At 37.0% G+C, this 16,960-nt stretch overlaps 1 protein-coding gene across 2 annotated transcripts in view; it reads right to left on the bottom strand.

Moving 5' to 3' along the window:
- The window catches only part of Sos (Son of sevenless), a 65,513-nt gene that overhangs the window by 35,483 nt on the left and 13,070 nt on the right, over positions 1-16,960 (bottom strand). For both annotated transcript variants that reach the window (XM_053766215.1, XM_053766214.2), the window contains exons 15-23: positions 15,057-15,237; positions 9,088-9,199; positions 7,396-7,576; positions 6,295-6,472; positions 5,815-5,978; positions 4,734-4,903; positions 3,334-3,428; positions 2,801-2,922; positions 1,673-1,792 (exon numbers count right to left, since the gene is read on the bottom strand). In XM_053766215.1, coding sequence (XP_053622190.1) covers positions 1,673-1,792; positions 2,801-2,922; positions 3,334-3,428; positions 4,734-4,903; positions 5,815-5,978; positions 6,295-6,472; positions 7,396-7,576; positions 9,088-9,199; positions 15,057-15,237 — 1,323 coding nt within the window. The remainder of the gene's footprint in view (positions 1-1,672; positions 1,793-2,800; positions 2,923-3,333; positions 3,429-4,733; positions 4,904-5,814; positions 5,979-6,294; positions 6,473-7,395; positions 7,577-9,087; positions 9,200-15,056; positions 15,238-16,960) is intronic.

Below are 16,960 nucleotides of genomic sequence, written 5' to 3'. Positions count from 1 at the left end.
TAAGAACGATGTTCTTATCTATTCCACGCATCATATCGAGTGTGTTATCACTAAGACTGATGTCGGATTTTATTCAAGTCGCCTAAAGGCATCTGACATGACTTTTACGACCACTTACCGCCACCTAGCGGCAGACAATCGCATACACACTAGTGAACTAAACTGTCAACCAGTGTGCAGGTTTCCTCGCTATGTTTTCCTTCACCGGAAGCAAATGGTGGTCTATGAAAATAATATATGAGTCAGATTGGTATACAAACTCATGTTGCATGAGTAGGATACGAACCTGAGACCTTTCGTCTATTCCACTGCCCACTATTCATGGATTTGTTTCTGTGTTGTTTGATGACTACCTCGGTGGCGCAGTGGTAAAGTTCTTGCCACTGAACCGAGAGGTCCCGGGTTCGATCCCCGGTCGGGTCATGATGGAAAATGATCTATTTCTGATTGGTCCGGGTCTTGGATGTTTATCAATATACGTATTTGTTATAAAATATAGTATCACTTAACACAAGTCTAGAACTTACTTTTGGGCTAGCTCAATCTGTGTGATTTGTCCTAATATATATATTTATTTATTTACTTTTTCCTCTGCTCTATCACAATCGCCATTAGCAACAAGACATCTGTTAACACACTGGCGCCACCTAGTGACTTTAGATTGCACAGACTACAAGGAGAAAATAAATATCGATTGTCTACAGTAATACTTTAAGATAAACCTACGGATGTTACAACAGTTGGTTAATTATTTTATTCCTAGATGGCGCCAGCTATTCTTAAGTTCATATATAAGCTAGTTGTGCCTGTAATTCCCTCTCTTCGTCTCAGTTTACAACAAAAGTATTCCTGAGTTTTTATTTCGTCATCTAAAACCTGCTGGTCACGAAGCAAACAACATCTTTACCTTTACACGCTTTAACTGTTTAACAAATCTTCTTGAAATTATACATTTAGAGTGAGATTTGTTTGTAGTAGTAGTAGCCAGAGTGGGCTTTTAGAGTGACGTCACAACGTGATAAAATTTTCGCTAAGAAAGCTGTGTTTGCTACACTAAATAAATAAATATATTAGGACAAATCACACAGATTGAGCTAGCCCCAAAGTAACTTCGAGACTTGTGTTATGGGATACTAACTCAACGATACTATATTTTATAACAAATACATATATAGATAAACATCCAAGACCCGGGCCAATCAGAAAAAGATCATTTTCCATCATGACCCGACCGGGGATCGAACCCGGGACCTCTCGGTTCAGAGGCAAGCAATATACAGTTACATTAAATATTACGTTTATGTTGATGACTTGTTAATAAAAGTTACGTAATAAAATTTTAGTATTTTTTTTTTTGTGATGGTTAAATTTATTTTTACAATTTCATACTTTTTGAAAATGGACTCTTTCCAACCGACTTCAAATCTTCGTATTTAGATCCAGCTGCATTGTTACAGTCTATGAATTATCATAATGATACTAAATATATCTATTTTAACAAGATTATATTTTTTGTAATTATCTAACCTTGTCAATTGTAGATTGAAGTATGAAGAAGGACATAGAGTAACTTTCAAGTCGCAAAAGCTACTTTTCCCGTGGGAGATCCACGCGGATGAAGCCGCGGGCAAAAACCCAGCACAATACGAACATAAGTAATGAAAACACTCACGAATTTAGGCATTTGTTTGACGGGCTGTCGCGGTTCGATTTCTAAACTCCTCGCGTACAAATAATTCGTAATCTCGTTGTCGTCCTGTCCGGGAAACGGATCCAGAGACTCCAGGAACGCCTGAAACGAAAACTGGGTTAGCACCACAGACAGACAGAGAGAGAGAGAGATATATATAGATCGTCGTCATATGGCCGTGTTGCTCACTCCCGTGGCAAATGACATACTTCATAGTCGTATTCCTCATGGCTGAGGGTCGTGGTCATTACGTGGAATGAAACACACACAACAATTTTGTGTAAATATTTCGTAATAATTGTTTGCATTTTTAGGTCTTATTCTTATATAATAAAACTAGAGGTTTCTACCTCTAGTTTTATTATATAAGAACGAGTGATGGTAGTGTAATGGTTAAGACGCCCGCCTGTGGATCGAAAGGTCCCAGGTTCGAATCCTACTCGTGCCACATGAGTTTGTATACCAATCTGACTCATGTTTAATAATTTTCATAGACCACCACTTGCTTCCGGTGAAGGAAAACATCGTGAGGAAACCTGCACACTGGTTGATTCTTATTAACTTGTGTGTGAAATGGAGAAGGCAAACCTCTATTAATAACGCCAAGAAAGTTGTTGTGTGTGTTTCGTTCCACGCAAAAACCACGACCCTCAGCCATGAGGAATACGACTAGGAAAAAGAAAACTATAGGTTGCGTGGGGGCGTGGTAGTCGTGTGGCTGTAGTTTTAGTTGTTTGAAGTGGAGTCGGATTTTTCCGAGACAATGGAGTCACCTAAATTTGGCATGTAATCCATGTATAAAGTGCGCAGGAGTGGCTCGGCGTGCGGCGCTGACATGGGGGGGAGGGGCTTTTGTGACTGGTTCGGTTGTCGAGTTGAATTATTTTGGTGAGAAAGGGGTTAGAGAAAACTAGGATGTCATCCATGTATAAAGTGCGCAGGAGTGGCTCGGCCTGAGGCATCGCGGGCGGCAAAATGGACAAATAAAAACTCGCCCAGTTCTGGAACTGGAGTTTTTTTTTTAATATAAAATAATAATATATCTCAGGGTATATACCCTGAGATATATTATTTACACCGAGTCTCTAGTTATAAATCTATGGTACTCACTCTGGTTTTAGGTTCCACAGTCAAACAGTAAGGTTGGTTCTGGTATTGTTGTATTTCCCCGGTTATCTCCGCAACTTTCCGACGTTTCGAGAAGTTTATTAATTCACTATTCGGCAGGTAGTCTGTAACAAGGTAATATATATATATATATATTTTATATCATTTAAAGGTGACGGGAAACATCGTGAGGAAACTTGCACAATGGAAAAAAATATTTATTCACTCTGCACGTCAATGTTTTGGGTTATAAGATTACATGATCTTACAAAATTTCACTGAAATTGGTCTAGTAGATCAAAATTGGCTGTGACAGACAGACACACAAGTAACTTTATAAGGGCAAAACCCTTACACGATTACTCGTGTGTCGTATTTTTTTTAATACGGAACCCTAATAACAGATGCACACGAATCAATCCAATATTAAACCTAACTATAGCCAAAGTGATAAGGGCTACCAAGGTCTAACCAACAGAGACCTACTGCACTTTGGTGTAACCGCACTTCTGAGTTTAGCCGTAATAATAACATACCTAAGTTCCCTTCCTCTATGTGCAGGATGTTGGTGAGGTACATGCCGAAAAACGGTACACACGGCGGGTTGATGCTGCGCAGGCGCTCCTGGTACCTGAGGACAATTATATCAAGTCAAGTCGAAATTAGACCTTCATGTAATGTCGCTTTTTGTTCCACTTTACTCCTATTTATGCCTTCACAAATAATAAGAATAGGCTATTTGACAAATACGTTTTGATCACTATTCGAAGTCTCCTATATTAATGGAAACACCAGTGCAAAAAATTACTGTGATAACGACAATGGTTTCGACCTGACATGACCAAATTAAAATCACACATATTTGGACCCGTCCAAACGTTCCATACTAAATGACACGAACACGTGACGTCACAACTTGGTAAATGTTCGCGAAGAAAGATATGTTTGTTCGACAGGCTTCATTAAATATTACTTTTATTGTGATGACTACATGATAAAACTTGTTATAAAATTAATTAAGCTTTTTTACGGCGGTTCCACTAAGACGACGTCGATTGGAAAGAAAAAAAAAAAGAGATAAATTGTTTGTCCCCGGGCATCGGTTGGCCAAAGTTAGAACGTCTTTTGTTGGGAACTGTATCCGTTTTTATAATAAATTGCCTAAATGGATTCTTGATTTGCCGGACAAAATATTTAGAAATTATATAAAAGAAGTACTTTGTAAAAAGGCATATTACAAGTCTGATGATTATGTGAACGACAATAATGTCTGGCCCAAGCATGGTGCAGTATCCTCATAACATATGTAATTGATTTATGATATTATTACGTACGTTTTGTACATTTAGCTTTATATATATATTGTGTGACAATTTTCAATAATTTTATTGGAAATACAACTTTTATTTTATTTATTCATTCAAATTTTGTCATTTTTAATAATGATGTAAATTCGTCCTCCTATTTTTTAATATATGTATAAGACCTATATTTGTTAATTGACGTCCTTGGAGAAAAGGCTGCGGTGAAGTTTGTTGCGCCGCTTCTTCTTCACCAGCGCTTTGGAAGCCGGCAGTAGACTTAGTTTAAGTAATTTTTTTTGACGTCAATAACTGATGTATATCATCCTGAATTGAATAAAGAATTTTGAATTTGAATTGGCCATACAAGTTATACTGTTGTATGTGAAATATAGCTTGTTGATTTAGACATGTCGCTTTAAGTTTCAATGTCATAACGAAGTTTGTCTGTAAGAAAGTGTCCTTATCAATCTACCCGACTTCTAAAACAAATCAGAATTGCGACACATGAATATGTCTAAGTCAATTTTCTTTGCGATATTTTCCTAAAGGCTGACAAATAACTGACTGTCCATATAGCCACATCTTTCCGTCGATTTTGTCTGAAAGACAAGCCCATATCTATCTCTACCGACCTTCGAAAATGGTCAGAGTTGAGTTCCCTGAACTCGTCGAGCGCCCGCAGCAGCCGGATGGGCAGCAGCTGGAACGTGGCCTTCAGTCTGTGGACCGAAGCGGAGCCGCACGCCGCCACCACCGCCAGGACCCCGTTGAAATTGTTAAAGTCGCGGAGGGCTATTGCGACCTGGACGGAGAATATCGTTGAGAGAATATAAACTCATATTCATTGACGAGCGAGCGAGATCGACAATTTGACTCGGGGCAAAAATAAATTTTTTTGTATGTATGTTTGTAACGCGATAACTTTCGAACCGTCGGTTTGATTTTGATTAAATTTAAAAAATAGGTTCCGTATGGGTAAACTTAGGTTCTGTCAATAGAATTTTGTAAGTTCGCTGGCCAACAAAATCGATAAGTTGTTTTTGACACATTCACAATTAAATAAATTTAAGCCGTAAAAAGTATATATATATATATATGTGTGTTCGCGACTCTATCTCTCAGACTCTCTCATTTTCTGAGTCGCATAAGTCGTCTGTCGTTGTCTTCTCTTTTTACGTCAAATTAAATTTATTTTGTGAACATGGTAACACACATGGTATTGTGAAAATGTACACTATGCCCCGCATATTGCGGGCTTATTAGAATAACATATAGGTGAATGTGGTGGTGGTGTAATGATTAAGACGCCCGCCGCCTGTTGATCGAAAGGTCTCAGGTTCGTATCCTACTCGTGCCACATGAGTTTGTATACAAATCTGACTCATATATAGTAGTTTTCATAGACCACCACTTGCTTCCGGTGAAGGAAAACATCGTGAGGCAACCAGTGTGCACACTGGTTGATTATTAACTTGTGTGTGAAATGGAGAAGGCAATGGCAAACCACTCCATTAATAATGCCAAGTTGTTGTGTGTTTCATTCCACGTAATAACCACGACCCTCAGCCATGAGGAATACGACTATGAAGAGATTAAATGTAGACACATGCAATTAACAAATTCTATTACGTCATATATATTAATGTCATAATACAATTAATTTATATGAATGTCGAATTTATATGAGAACCATTTATATGAGAAGTTACTCGCCTCCAGAAACCGACACAGCACTCCCGCTCTCTCCTCCAAGTTCTCACTCTCCACTATCCACTTCTCCATCCACCTCGTGAAGTTTGTCGTGTGTTTTATTATCCTCAACAGGTTTGGACTCGTCCGCTCCTTGTCTTTCTTCGTCCACACTGCTCCCACTAGTTCTGTGAAGATAAATTTATCATACAAAATTTTATTCATTCAACTTAATAAATAAATATATTGGGACAAATCACACAGATTGAGCTAGCCCCGAAGTAAGTTCGAGACTTGTGTTATGTGATACTAACTCAACGATACTATATTTTATAATAAATACATATATAGATAAACATCCAATACCCGGGCCAATCAGAAACACATATCGATATCGAACCCGGGACTACTCGGTTCAGAGGCGAGCACTTTACCACTGCGCCTTTACCACATGATAAAAAATTGAATACTGAAAAAAAAAAAACGGACGTAGAGAAAACTAACCAGAAGGCCTCACGAGCCGGTACAGCTGGAACTCAAGCAGCGTGAGCTGCCGCGCCAGCTCCAGCGGATGCAGACACAGCGGGTGCCACGCGAACCTGTCCGGCTCCGCCACGTGCCGCAGCACGGGGGGCGGAGCCCTGTTGAACACGTGCGACACCGCGCCCGCGTTCACACCCGCCTGGGTACATTACAGTATGTTATAAGTGCGGTGAGAGTTCCAATTTACAGTCGATGTGATATTGCTAGCCCGAGCCGTAGCCGAGGGCTATAAGAATGCAAAGGCTGTAATTTTCGAAGAGCACGTGTGTCGTACGACGTTTTATATAACATAATTGCGAGGAATTAAATAAATCTCATCTCGGAAAACGAATAAATCTTTATTTGTTTGTTAAAGCAGCTCCTAAAGTTAATTTTATTCATAAAATGTTGACCAGTTTTCTGACATAAAAACTCTTCGCAAAGATTTAAGATTATCTGTATCGTTCATTTTTAGATCTTGATAAATCGTGCGTTTTAATCTATTAAAAAAAAAACTTACAATCACGGAGATAAAATACGATATTGAAATTGGTAAAATAAGTGACATTTTTCGAGCAAATCTATACTATTATTATAAAGAAGTAGGCGTTTGCAAACTACCGAAACGTGAGATGTCATTTTGCGAATGTCATTTCGAGAACATGTCATTTTGCGAAAGTGACGTATCTCGTCACGCCACGTCACATGTTCTATTATTATAAAGAAGTAAGCGTTTGTAAACTACCGAAACGTGAGATGTCATTTTGCGAATGTGTCATTTCGAGAACATGTCATTTTGCGAAAGTGACGTATCTCGTCACGCCACGTCACATGTTCTATTATTATAAAGAAGTAAGCGTTTGTAAACTACCGAAACGTGAGATGTCATTTTGCGAATGTGTCATTTCGAGAACATGTCATTTTGCGAAAGTGACGTATCTCGTCACGCCACGTCACATGTTCTATTATTATAAAGAAGTAAGCGTTTGTAAACTACCGAAACGTGAGATGTCATTTTGCGAATGTGTCATTTCGAGAACATGTCATTTTGCGAAAGTGACGTATCTCGTCACGCCACGTCACCTGTTCAGCCTCGCTCTGCTCAGCCTTCCTCGTGAGAGTCTTCAGCACGCTCTGCACCCACTTCCTCATAGGCTTGCCGTCCACTGACTCTAGGAACGTGCGCAGGCGCTCCAGCAGAGCCGGCTCCCGTTCGAAATCGTAGAAATGCTGGTCCACCCAGTGGCGAAGCACGTTTATTACTCTGTAGAGAGAGAGAGAGAAGAAAAATACAGTTTGTCGAGTTAGAAAGCAGATGTTTTTAAAGTTATTACTAGATTTTGTCCGGGGCTTCACTCCCGTGTAAATATATCCTATAGCAATCTTGTATAATGTACCTTTCTAATGGTGAAAGTATTTTTGAAATCGGTTCAGTAGTTTCGGAGATTACCCGCCTCAAACATACAAACTCACAAACGCTTATAATAATAGTACAGATATAGATAAAAAAGTAAGTTTGTGAGTTTGTGACTGCAAAAATTCTTTAAATGTATATATATATATATATATATTTATATATATACCTTCAAAAAACGTCTCAAGGAGTATTGTCTTTCATGTTGATTAATTATTTATTTCATCGTAAAGTATTATTGTATTGTTCATTTGTTCAAATCTTCATATTTCAGTTTGTATAAGTGTTTGTCTATGTATGTTTAGTTATATTGTATTTATTTGTTTATGTATCTATTTATGTAAGTATGTATGTTCATTGTATTTGCCGGTTGCTGCGCCCCCCCCCCTGCTAATTTGTTCCTCTTCTCTACCCAAAGGTTGGAAGAGATTGTTGAGCAATAAGCCTTTGCCCCATATGTACCTAATCTCTATTCTTTGTTTACCTAATGTATATATATATATATATATGTATATATATATATATATATATATATATATATATATATATATATATATATATATATATATGTGTTGACGTCAGGCCAGTCGTAATACATGTTCAAAGAAAGAGATAATAAAACTATTATCCTAACATATTATAAAGTTCACTGCCACGTCTGTCTGTTTGAAACAAACTAAAAGAACAACTACCCGTGTGATTTCTGATGGGGGTAAAGTTTGGATGAGATACTTAAATAGAAATAAACAAATGGACAACACTCAACGGGCCACACCGAGCATTAAGCTTGCATCGCGGGTCCGATGGACACAAACACAAAAACGTTCATGTGAATTTGGTGCCCAAAATGAAAAAGGTGTAATATATATATCTAACTAGTAGAAATATATATCTAACTTTAAGTCGCCAGCGCCATCTAACCATATTATGTGAAACTTAAGTTATTGATATTATAATCAATTTAAAGTAAGCAAGCCATCTTGTTATGGGTTGGCTATCCATCACTAGGTGGCGCTGTCGTAACAGTTCACAATACACCCAGAACTACATTTAAAGCATTTTGAACCTGTGGAAAGAAACAACCCAATAAATAAATATATTAGGACAAATCACACAGATTGAGCTAGCCCCAAAGTAAGTTCGAGACTTGTGTTATGGGATACTAACTCAACGATACTATATTTTATAACAAATACATATATAGATAAACATCCAATTCCCGGGTCAATCAGAAAAAGATCATGTTCAGTCATGACCCGACTGGGGATCGAACCCGGGACCTCTCCGTTCAGAGGCAAGCACTTTACCACTTCGCCACCGAGGTCGTCTAAATAGACAGAAACAGAGACAGTAATTCTCACCGAAACTTGACCGGTTGCTGGAACTTCTTCCTGTATCTCTTCCAGTCTTCCCTCGCCGTGTTCTTACTCAGTTTCTCCGCGTCGCTACTCGCTGTGCATTCGCCTCCTTCCGCTAGTTGGACAAACACAATTTATTGAATATACACGGTTACTGGTGTCAAACGCAAAACCTCCTAAAGACTACTTGGGTTCAACAAAACAAGCAATTTTATTCGACGACTTTTCGTGATTCGTAGTTTTCTTTTTTCATATAAAATAAATACAATCTAATTTGCGATTCTACACATGTTATCTGTATGTAATAGCCGAGCAACGCGAGACAGTACAGTAGCGTTATGTAGCGGAATGGAACATAGAGTTAACGTTTTATAGAAACGACATTAAAACTAAAAAAAGGAAATGTATGTATTTATTACGTTTAAACAAAAGTCGTAGAACAAAAGATGTTAGTCTCTATGTGTCTACCTTATGCGCCTTTGGAAGGTTATGCGTTAGATACCAGTAACTCTGTATAATATCATTCTATACACACACAGTGTCGCCAGCCAACGCTGGGTGTTCCTCAACTAATCTCGACAATTGTCAAGATTTATTTGTCAAATAAAGGTAGTTCGTTTAACATCCGTTTCCTAATTTTCATAATACTTAAGTGTTTTGTGAAAAATGGCGCGTTATCCAGTTATACTGTACTTAAGTTTCTTGTGAGAAATAATGCATAATATTTCATGTAGACATTACGGTAATAATAAGCGTTTACACTTGCAAAAGTTGGGCACATAAATCAGGTAAATTATATCAAGTAGTATCACATCGATGTTTAACGTAAAATGTATTTTTGGAAAAGGTAATCTTCGCAAAGTGAGATTGTGCGAAAATTATGCGAATGAAACAAATTAATATAATTAAAAAATACCCAACAAAATAGACAAACAGTGACCCGGATTTAGTACCTGTAAGGCTTGCTAGCTATTATCAGTATGGGTCCTAAAATTCATCCTTGTGGAACACCCATACTGTATGGGATGTTAATATCAAAAATAATTTTTAATTTTAAAATAAATTAATGTTTTAACATTATCTTTTAGTAAAATAATATCTCAAAATTACATTATAATTGTATTTGCTAATTTATTACCAACATAAATGTATGTACACAGTCGAATGCCTAAGAAAAATTAACAATGTTTCAAGACGATTTCGTCATTCATAAAATCAGACATATTAAAAACAAACACTAATAAACATTGAAAATATCTCGAAAAAGCTAGCTAGACAAAACTAAATAGATCTAAAAAAGTCTATCAATCTAAAAGAGAACTATAATAATAATTCTAATTTTACTTCATATTTTTATTAGATTGTATCAATCTTTTCTTCTTTTCGAGTGTGTTATTGCTAAAACTGGTGTCAGATTTTATTCAGATTGCCTAAAGGCATCTGACATGACTTTACGACTTGCTACCGACCTCTAGTGGCAAGCAATCGCATACACACAAGTGAACTTAAACTGTCAAGTATTTCATACTATGTTTCCATTATCGGAAACAAGTGGTGATCTATTGGAACCTACTATATATGAGTGAGATTGATTGGATTCGAACCTGGGACCTTTCGATTACAGGCGGGCGGTCTTAACCACCGCTTCAATCTTCTCATTTACATAAATGAGAATGTTGAAGCGGTGGTCTATTAGATCGATATATGAACTCTTTATAGCACGATTTAGAAGAAGAAAAAACAGAAGAAACAAAAGTTATAACTTTTGTTTCTTCTGTATAAAGTTAGAATTAGTGCTATGAAGTTAGAACTAAGTATTTAAACATTTAAATACCTAGTTATATGTTTATTCTGTAAATGGTGCAATAACAAGTTGCTAATATCAATCTAATTTGTTTGCGATAACTTTATTGCACGAAAATAAATCAATTAATCAAAATTAATACAAGAAAGATACATGCACAAGCGCGGACTTATCCCATGAATTGAACAATGTTATCATGCTTCTTGGCAACAGATAAGAAAGACAAAGCTTTTAAATAGAAAAGCACTTGGAAAGGAGTTGAGATTGAAGTGAGAGTGAGATTGGGAAGATTTAGACATACAGAGGGCGTAGTAAAAGGGCAATAGTAGCGTGTGGTGCCGCCATAAGTTAGGACCACTGCGAATGTCGAACTGAGAGACATAGCCTTGTCAGCTAATAGGCAATAACCGCATTCCTAAAGAATTCCGTCAGAAGATCGGCCATAAAATCAGAGCTAATTCTTTAAAACTCAAAGGTAGGGAGCACGCGAAGATGAATTTAGATGTGTTTTAAAATTAGAATCAGTAATAGTTGAATAAAGTGCGAAGTGGAGATGAAGACGCTAGCGGCTGAGGTAAAAACAGGGAAAAAGCTCAGAAGTGAGAGAGGGGGAGAGAGAGAGAGACGGCGCGTTGGAGAAGGGGAGGGAGGGAGGGGAGGGAGAGAGATGGAGATGGAGACAGAGAGAGAGGAAGAGAGAGGGGAAAGAGAGAGAGAGGAAGAGAGAGAGAGCGGGATATTGGGAAGGATGGATTGGACTATAAAGTGGATGGAAGTCAAATTAAGCTGCGGCAGTGAGGTACATTACCATTATCATGATGAGTGATAGCTTTCCTTGGTTTGGTCCGAGCGGCTGACACACAAACATCAAGTCAGCATTTATTATAACATCTATCAGAGGTAGCGACGTGCCGCCGAAATTATCTGTTCTCGAGTTCTTGCGTTCACGTGTACTCTTTTTTTGCACGACGCATACACGATATGGTATGGTATGTTTGTATGTTTCGTAGTAGGCCTTCAGTTTCTTCCTTTGAAATTTCCATTAGGTCTAAAGTATCATTGGAAAGTTTACGGAAATATTCAAAACTTGTCGAGAATTTCGACCGCGTGTTCTCGTGTTTTTCGATCGAACGGCACATCGCTAATTAGGGATGAACAAGCGCCTGGACGTTTCCATCATTTAGTACCAATTTGGAATTTCAATGTTGAAAATCACTTTCGTGGAATTTAATTGTATAAAATTTGACGACTTTTGCAAAATTTCATTTTAACAGTATGTTGTCATTTTATACAGCATAATAACATTTTAATCACTGTTTTTTTTTTGTGTACATGCTCAGTTCATGATATTGAACAATTTTTCGTATGGGAGCAACATCGAAACTGAGAAAAAGGATCAGTTGGTCCATACAAAAACACCTAACTCGAAGTAAATATTTTTTTCCGCGATTTCGTAGATGCTCCCAAACAAAAAGTTGTTCAGTGTCATCGTCTGAGCTTGTAGACAACATGTCGCCAGTAATTAAAAAATCAAGCAGTATATACTATTTTATAGTACTATGATTAAGTATTACGATAGAATATTAGACTTTGAAAAAAAAAAGTTAAATTTAGTCCAAGGCTTTTCCATATTTAAGACTGGGCCAACCGACACACTAAGCCTTTACATTACATATTTATCAATTTAATTTATAGCGAAAACTAAATAATACAACAGAGATTACGCCACAGTAGATAAGTTGATCGTATTCATAAATCGAATACTAAATTTAATAGTTCCCTATTGGACACACTTGCCACAGTCTGTCTCCTATTGGCTAGCAACACTGGGCGTTTATCAACCAATCGTGACCATTCTATTTGGTGTTGCAATGGCAAAAAAATGTAGTTCATCACAAATCCGTTTTCTTCACTTTCTAAATAGACTTTACTATTTACTAAACCGAAAACGGTGACCACAAAAATCCTTGTGGTAAATTGACACTGCATTTTGTATAATAGAAAAGGATAATATTCTATGTATATCTTTACTTTTTATAATAATAAAAAATATTCACCTGTCGCGTCTGTCTGTATTCAAAAAGAATAGGACTGATTTTTTTTTTGGTTTTCAACAATAGATAGTATGTTTCCCGAGTAAGGTTTATGTATATACAGGTTTAGTGGTATCTAACGCATAACCTTCCAAAGGCGCATAAGGTACATAAAGACTAACATCTTTTGTTCTACGACTTTTGTCTAAACTAACTTTTGTCTAAATAATAAATACATACATTTCCTTTTTTTTAGTTTTAATGTCGTTTCTATAAAACGTTAACTCTATGTTCGATTCCGCTACATAACGCTACTGTACTGTCTCGTGTTGCTCGGCTATTACATACAGATAACATGTGTAGAATCGCAAATTAGATTGTATTTATTTTATATGAAAAAAATCACGAAAAATCGTAGAATAAAAGTAGTTTGTTTTGATGTACCCGAGTAGTCTTTAGGTTTTGCGTTTGTTACCAGTGACCCTGTATAATTATGGCTTATATTATGGCGAGCGAAGTCGCTAGTATCGAATTCAAAATTATTTATTCAATTTAGGATGATATACATCACTTATTGACGTCAAAAAATTACTTAAACTAAGTCTACTGCTGGCTTCCAAAGCGCAGGTGAAGAAGAAGCGGCGCAACAAACTTCAACGCAGCCTTTAATCAGGTGTATAATCTCCTGTAGCATTTTTTTTTTGTTTTCGCTGCAAATTATATAAAAATGCGATGGTGACGCTAGTGTGCAGTTTGCACCCTCTTAATTTTATTATAAGGCGTTCTCGTTGACATTACAAAAGCTGTGTTGGTTTGGCAGAAATTGACACAATCGAACATGTTTTATTTATCTCAATGTTGTACTATATGTGATGTTCTATGAGGAAATGTACCTTATCGAATGAAGTCGCTTACGATTTATAAATAAATAATATAAATAGCGACAAATCACACAGATTGAGTTAGCCCCAAAGTAAGTTCGAGACGGTTATATACTTTGTGAGATACTAGCCTTTTGCCCGCGGCTTCGCCCGCGTAATTTTTCCTGGATGAAAGGTACCCTATGTCTTTATTCATACTTCAAACTGCATGTATGCAAAATTTCATGAAGATCGGTTGAGTAGATAGAGCGGTAACAAACAAACAAAAGGAAGAAGAGGTAACAAACAAACAAAATTACTTTCGCATTTATAATATTAGTTAGGATTAGTATAAGTTTCAAATCATACTTTAAACGCCCTTCCAAGGCTCATTTGTGCACTTAAAATGTTACTTACAATAACACCAAATGAAAGCAATAAAGAACTATGAACTAAACTAAAGTATGTTTTATCCCTTTCTGACAATTTCAAGTGACAAAACAGACATACATACAGATGGATGTTTGTATCAATTTCTGCCGACAGTCGCCATTTTGATGATGATGTTGCATTTGCAGTTACTGTGTACTTAGCGCTAAGCCGTTTACAACTAACTAATTTTATTACTAAAATAGGCTTACTCATTTATGCTTAAAAAACTTTTAAGCGTGCTTTTTTAAGCATGCTTCAAGCTAAAATGAACATTGTTCATCGAGAAATGAAAGTCACAGATTCTAACGAGCGCGTATGTTGAGACGCGAGACGTTAGTCGAGGGTCGCGAACACACGAGTTGTGAATCGTAATTTTTTTTTCGAGCGATACATAGCGCTTTATACGACACTTGCTTACGACGATAATAAAAATAAATAATATAATAAAATATAATTTCTATCAAATATTCACAGTATTTAGTTGGTATTACATAAAAATTCATCCTTCATATTATAAATGCGAAAGTTTATCTGTTTGTCTGTTCCGCTTCCACGGCTAAATCGCTGGACCGATGTAATCCCGATAGTTAATCCAATTCAAATGTAGGGTAGATTTTTTTCAAAAATCAATCCTCAATTGACTACAATTTAATAGTTCGCGTTCACCGTTTGCAGAATAACTTATTGCGGGGCTTCGCCCGCGCAATATCTGGTATATTTCCTGTTTTAAAATAAATAATACTCATTGCGGTCAATGGGGTAGTTGACAAGGTATTTAGAGGATCATTATGACAATTCATAGACTGTAACAATGCAGCTGGATCTAAATACCAAGATCAGAACCTTGCGCGGGCTGGTCGTAGACCTCGTGCGGGTCCGGGATGCGGAAGCGCTCCACCAGCAGCGCCAGCAGCTCCGCCGGGGAACAGAACGACCGGTATGTGGTCAGGAACGTGCGCACCAGCTTCAGGTCCGCGTAGATGTGGTACGTCAGCCGCTCCACCAGCTTCAGCAGCGTCGCGCCCTGTCCCATACATGCCCGTCAATACATACATTACGACTAATCACACAGGCACAGTATGTTCGACACTTGTGTCATTCAATATTTATAACAAATACATATATAGATAAACATCCACGACCCGGGCCAATCGGAAAAAGATCATTATCCATCGTGACCCGACCGGGGATCGAACCCGGGACCTCTCGGTTCAGAGATATGAATTTTACCACTGCGCCACCGAGGTCGGTCCATGTTACGGTAATGTTATATAGTGGTCTAGTACTGGCTCACTTTATTAATAGTTAAAAAGTATATAATCTGTGGCTTCATGTTGACATTTGATGTGACATGTGACGTGACATGTGACACGTCTTCGCTTTGTTTTACCGCCAAAACGCAGCACTGACAAGAGCTAATTAGCGTGTTTTATTTATATACAATTAATAGTTATTTCGAACATAACAGATAACAAGCCACATATTAACATATCATGGTGTTGCTATGACTTTGTTATCCAAAGCCATAGCAACACCACGGCAAATCTATCACATTATAAATTGTCCTTTTTATTGGTTGATTGCTTGATTGATTGATTGTTTGACCTATCAAAATCAAAATTAAATAATTTATTCAGAAATTAGGCCTTCACAGGCACTTTTTCACGTCATATTCTAAATTAAATGATGTTTACCAAAGCTACAAACTACTAGCATTTCGGAACGACCACTGCTGAGAAGAAATGCCGAAAGAAACTCATTCAGTGTTGGTCCCTATTATGCCAGAAGGGCTTACCATTTTTTAAATATAAATAATTATTTATTGGTGCACACAACAGTTTACAACCTATACATTCTTATGGTAAAACAAAAACACTCAATCGTGCACAATGGCTGGTAGTAAGACCAAAAGTGGATTCACACATTTTAATGTATTGCATAAAATTTTCACATCTTCTGACGCTTTATTATCATTACTATGACGACCTCGATGGCGCAGTGGTAAAATGCTTGCCAATGAACCGAGAGGTCCCGGGTTCGATCCCCGGTCGGGTCATGATGGAAAATGATCTTTTTCTGATTGGCCCCGGTCTTGGATGTTTATCTATATATGTATTTGTTATAAAACATAGTATCGTTGAGTTAGTATCCCATAACACAAGTCTCGAACTTACTTTGGGGCTAGCTCAATCTGTGTGATTTGTCCTAATATATTTATTTATTATTTATAACTTATGCCATCCAAAATTCTTCAATTGTTTTATATCCGAGCACTCTCGGTTGCCCGCCAGAGTCCGGACTAAGCCGTTGTAGATTTTTATGAAATTTGAAATTAACATGAACATCGTGAAACACATACAATAATATTTTAGAAAAATCAACCCCTAAAATAATGGAATGGAAGGTTAAAATATAAAATACAGAAACAATTGTGTGTCACACAATTATTTATTTATACAATCATGATCTAGCCATATAGAGCTTTAATGGGGTGTGAAAGTTAGTATGAAAAACACACAATTTTATCAATATACCACTAAAGAACTATATTGGGAAAGTTAGTATAAAAAACACACAATTTTATCGAAATTGATAAACATCGTGACTACTACAAAGAACAAGACTACTTTATTTTAAAAATCAACCCCTAACGTTCTGCAATTAAGGGCGAAAATTTGTAATTACGCACAATTCTTTATATCGCAGATTTGTTTACCTCTATCAATATACCCCTAAAACACTATATT

This window comes from Plodia interpunctella, chromosome 28 (genome assembly GCF_027563975.2).
Source record: "Plodia interpunctella isolate USDA-ARS_2022_Savannah chromosome 28, ilPloInte3.2, whole genome shotgun sequence".
NCBI classification, from domain to species: domain Eukaryota; kingdom Metazoa; phylum Arthropoda; class Insecta; order Lepidoptera; family Pyralidae; genus Plodia; species Plodia interpunctella.
Note: the sequence above shows the minus strand (reverse complement) of the source record. Positions and strands in the feature narration are given on the sequence as shown.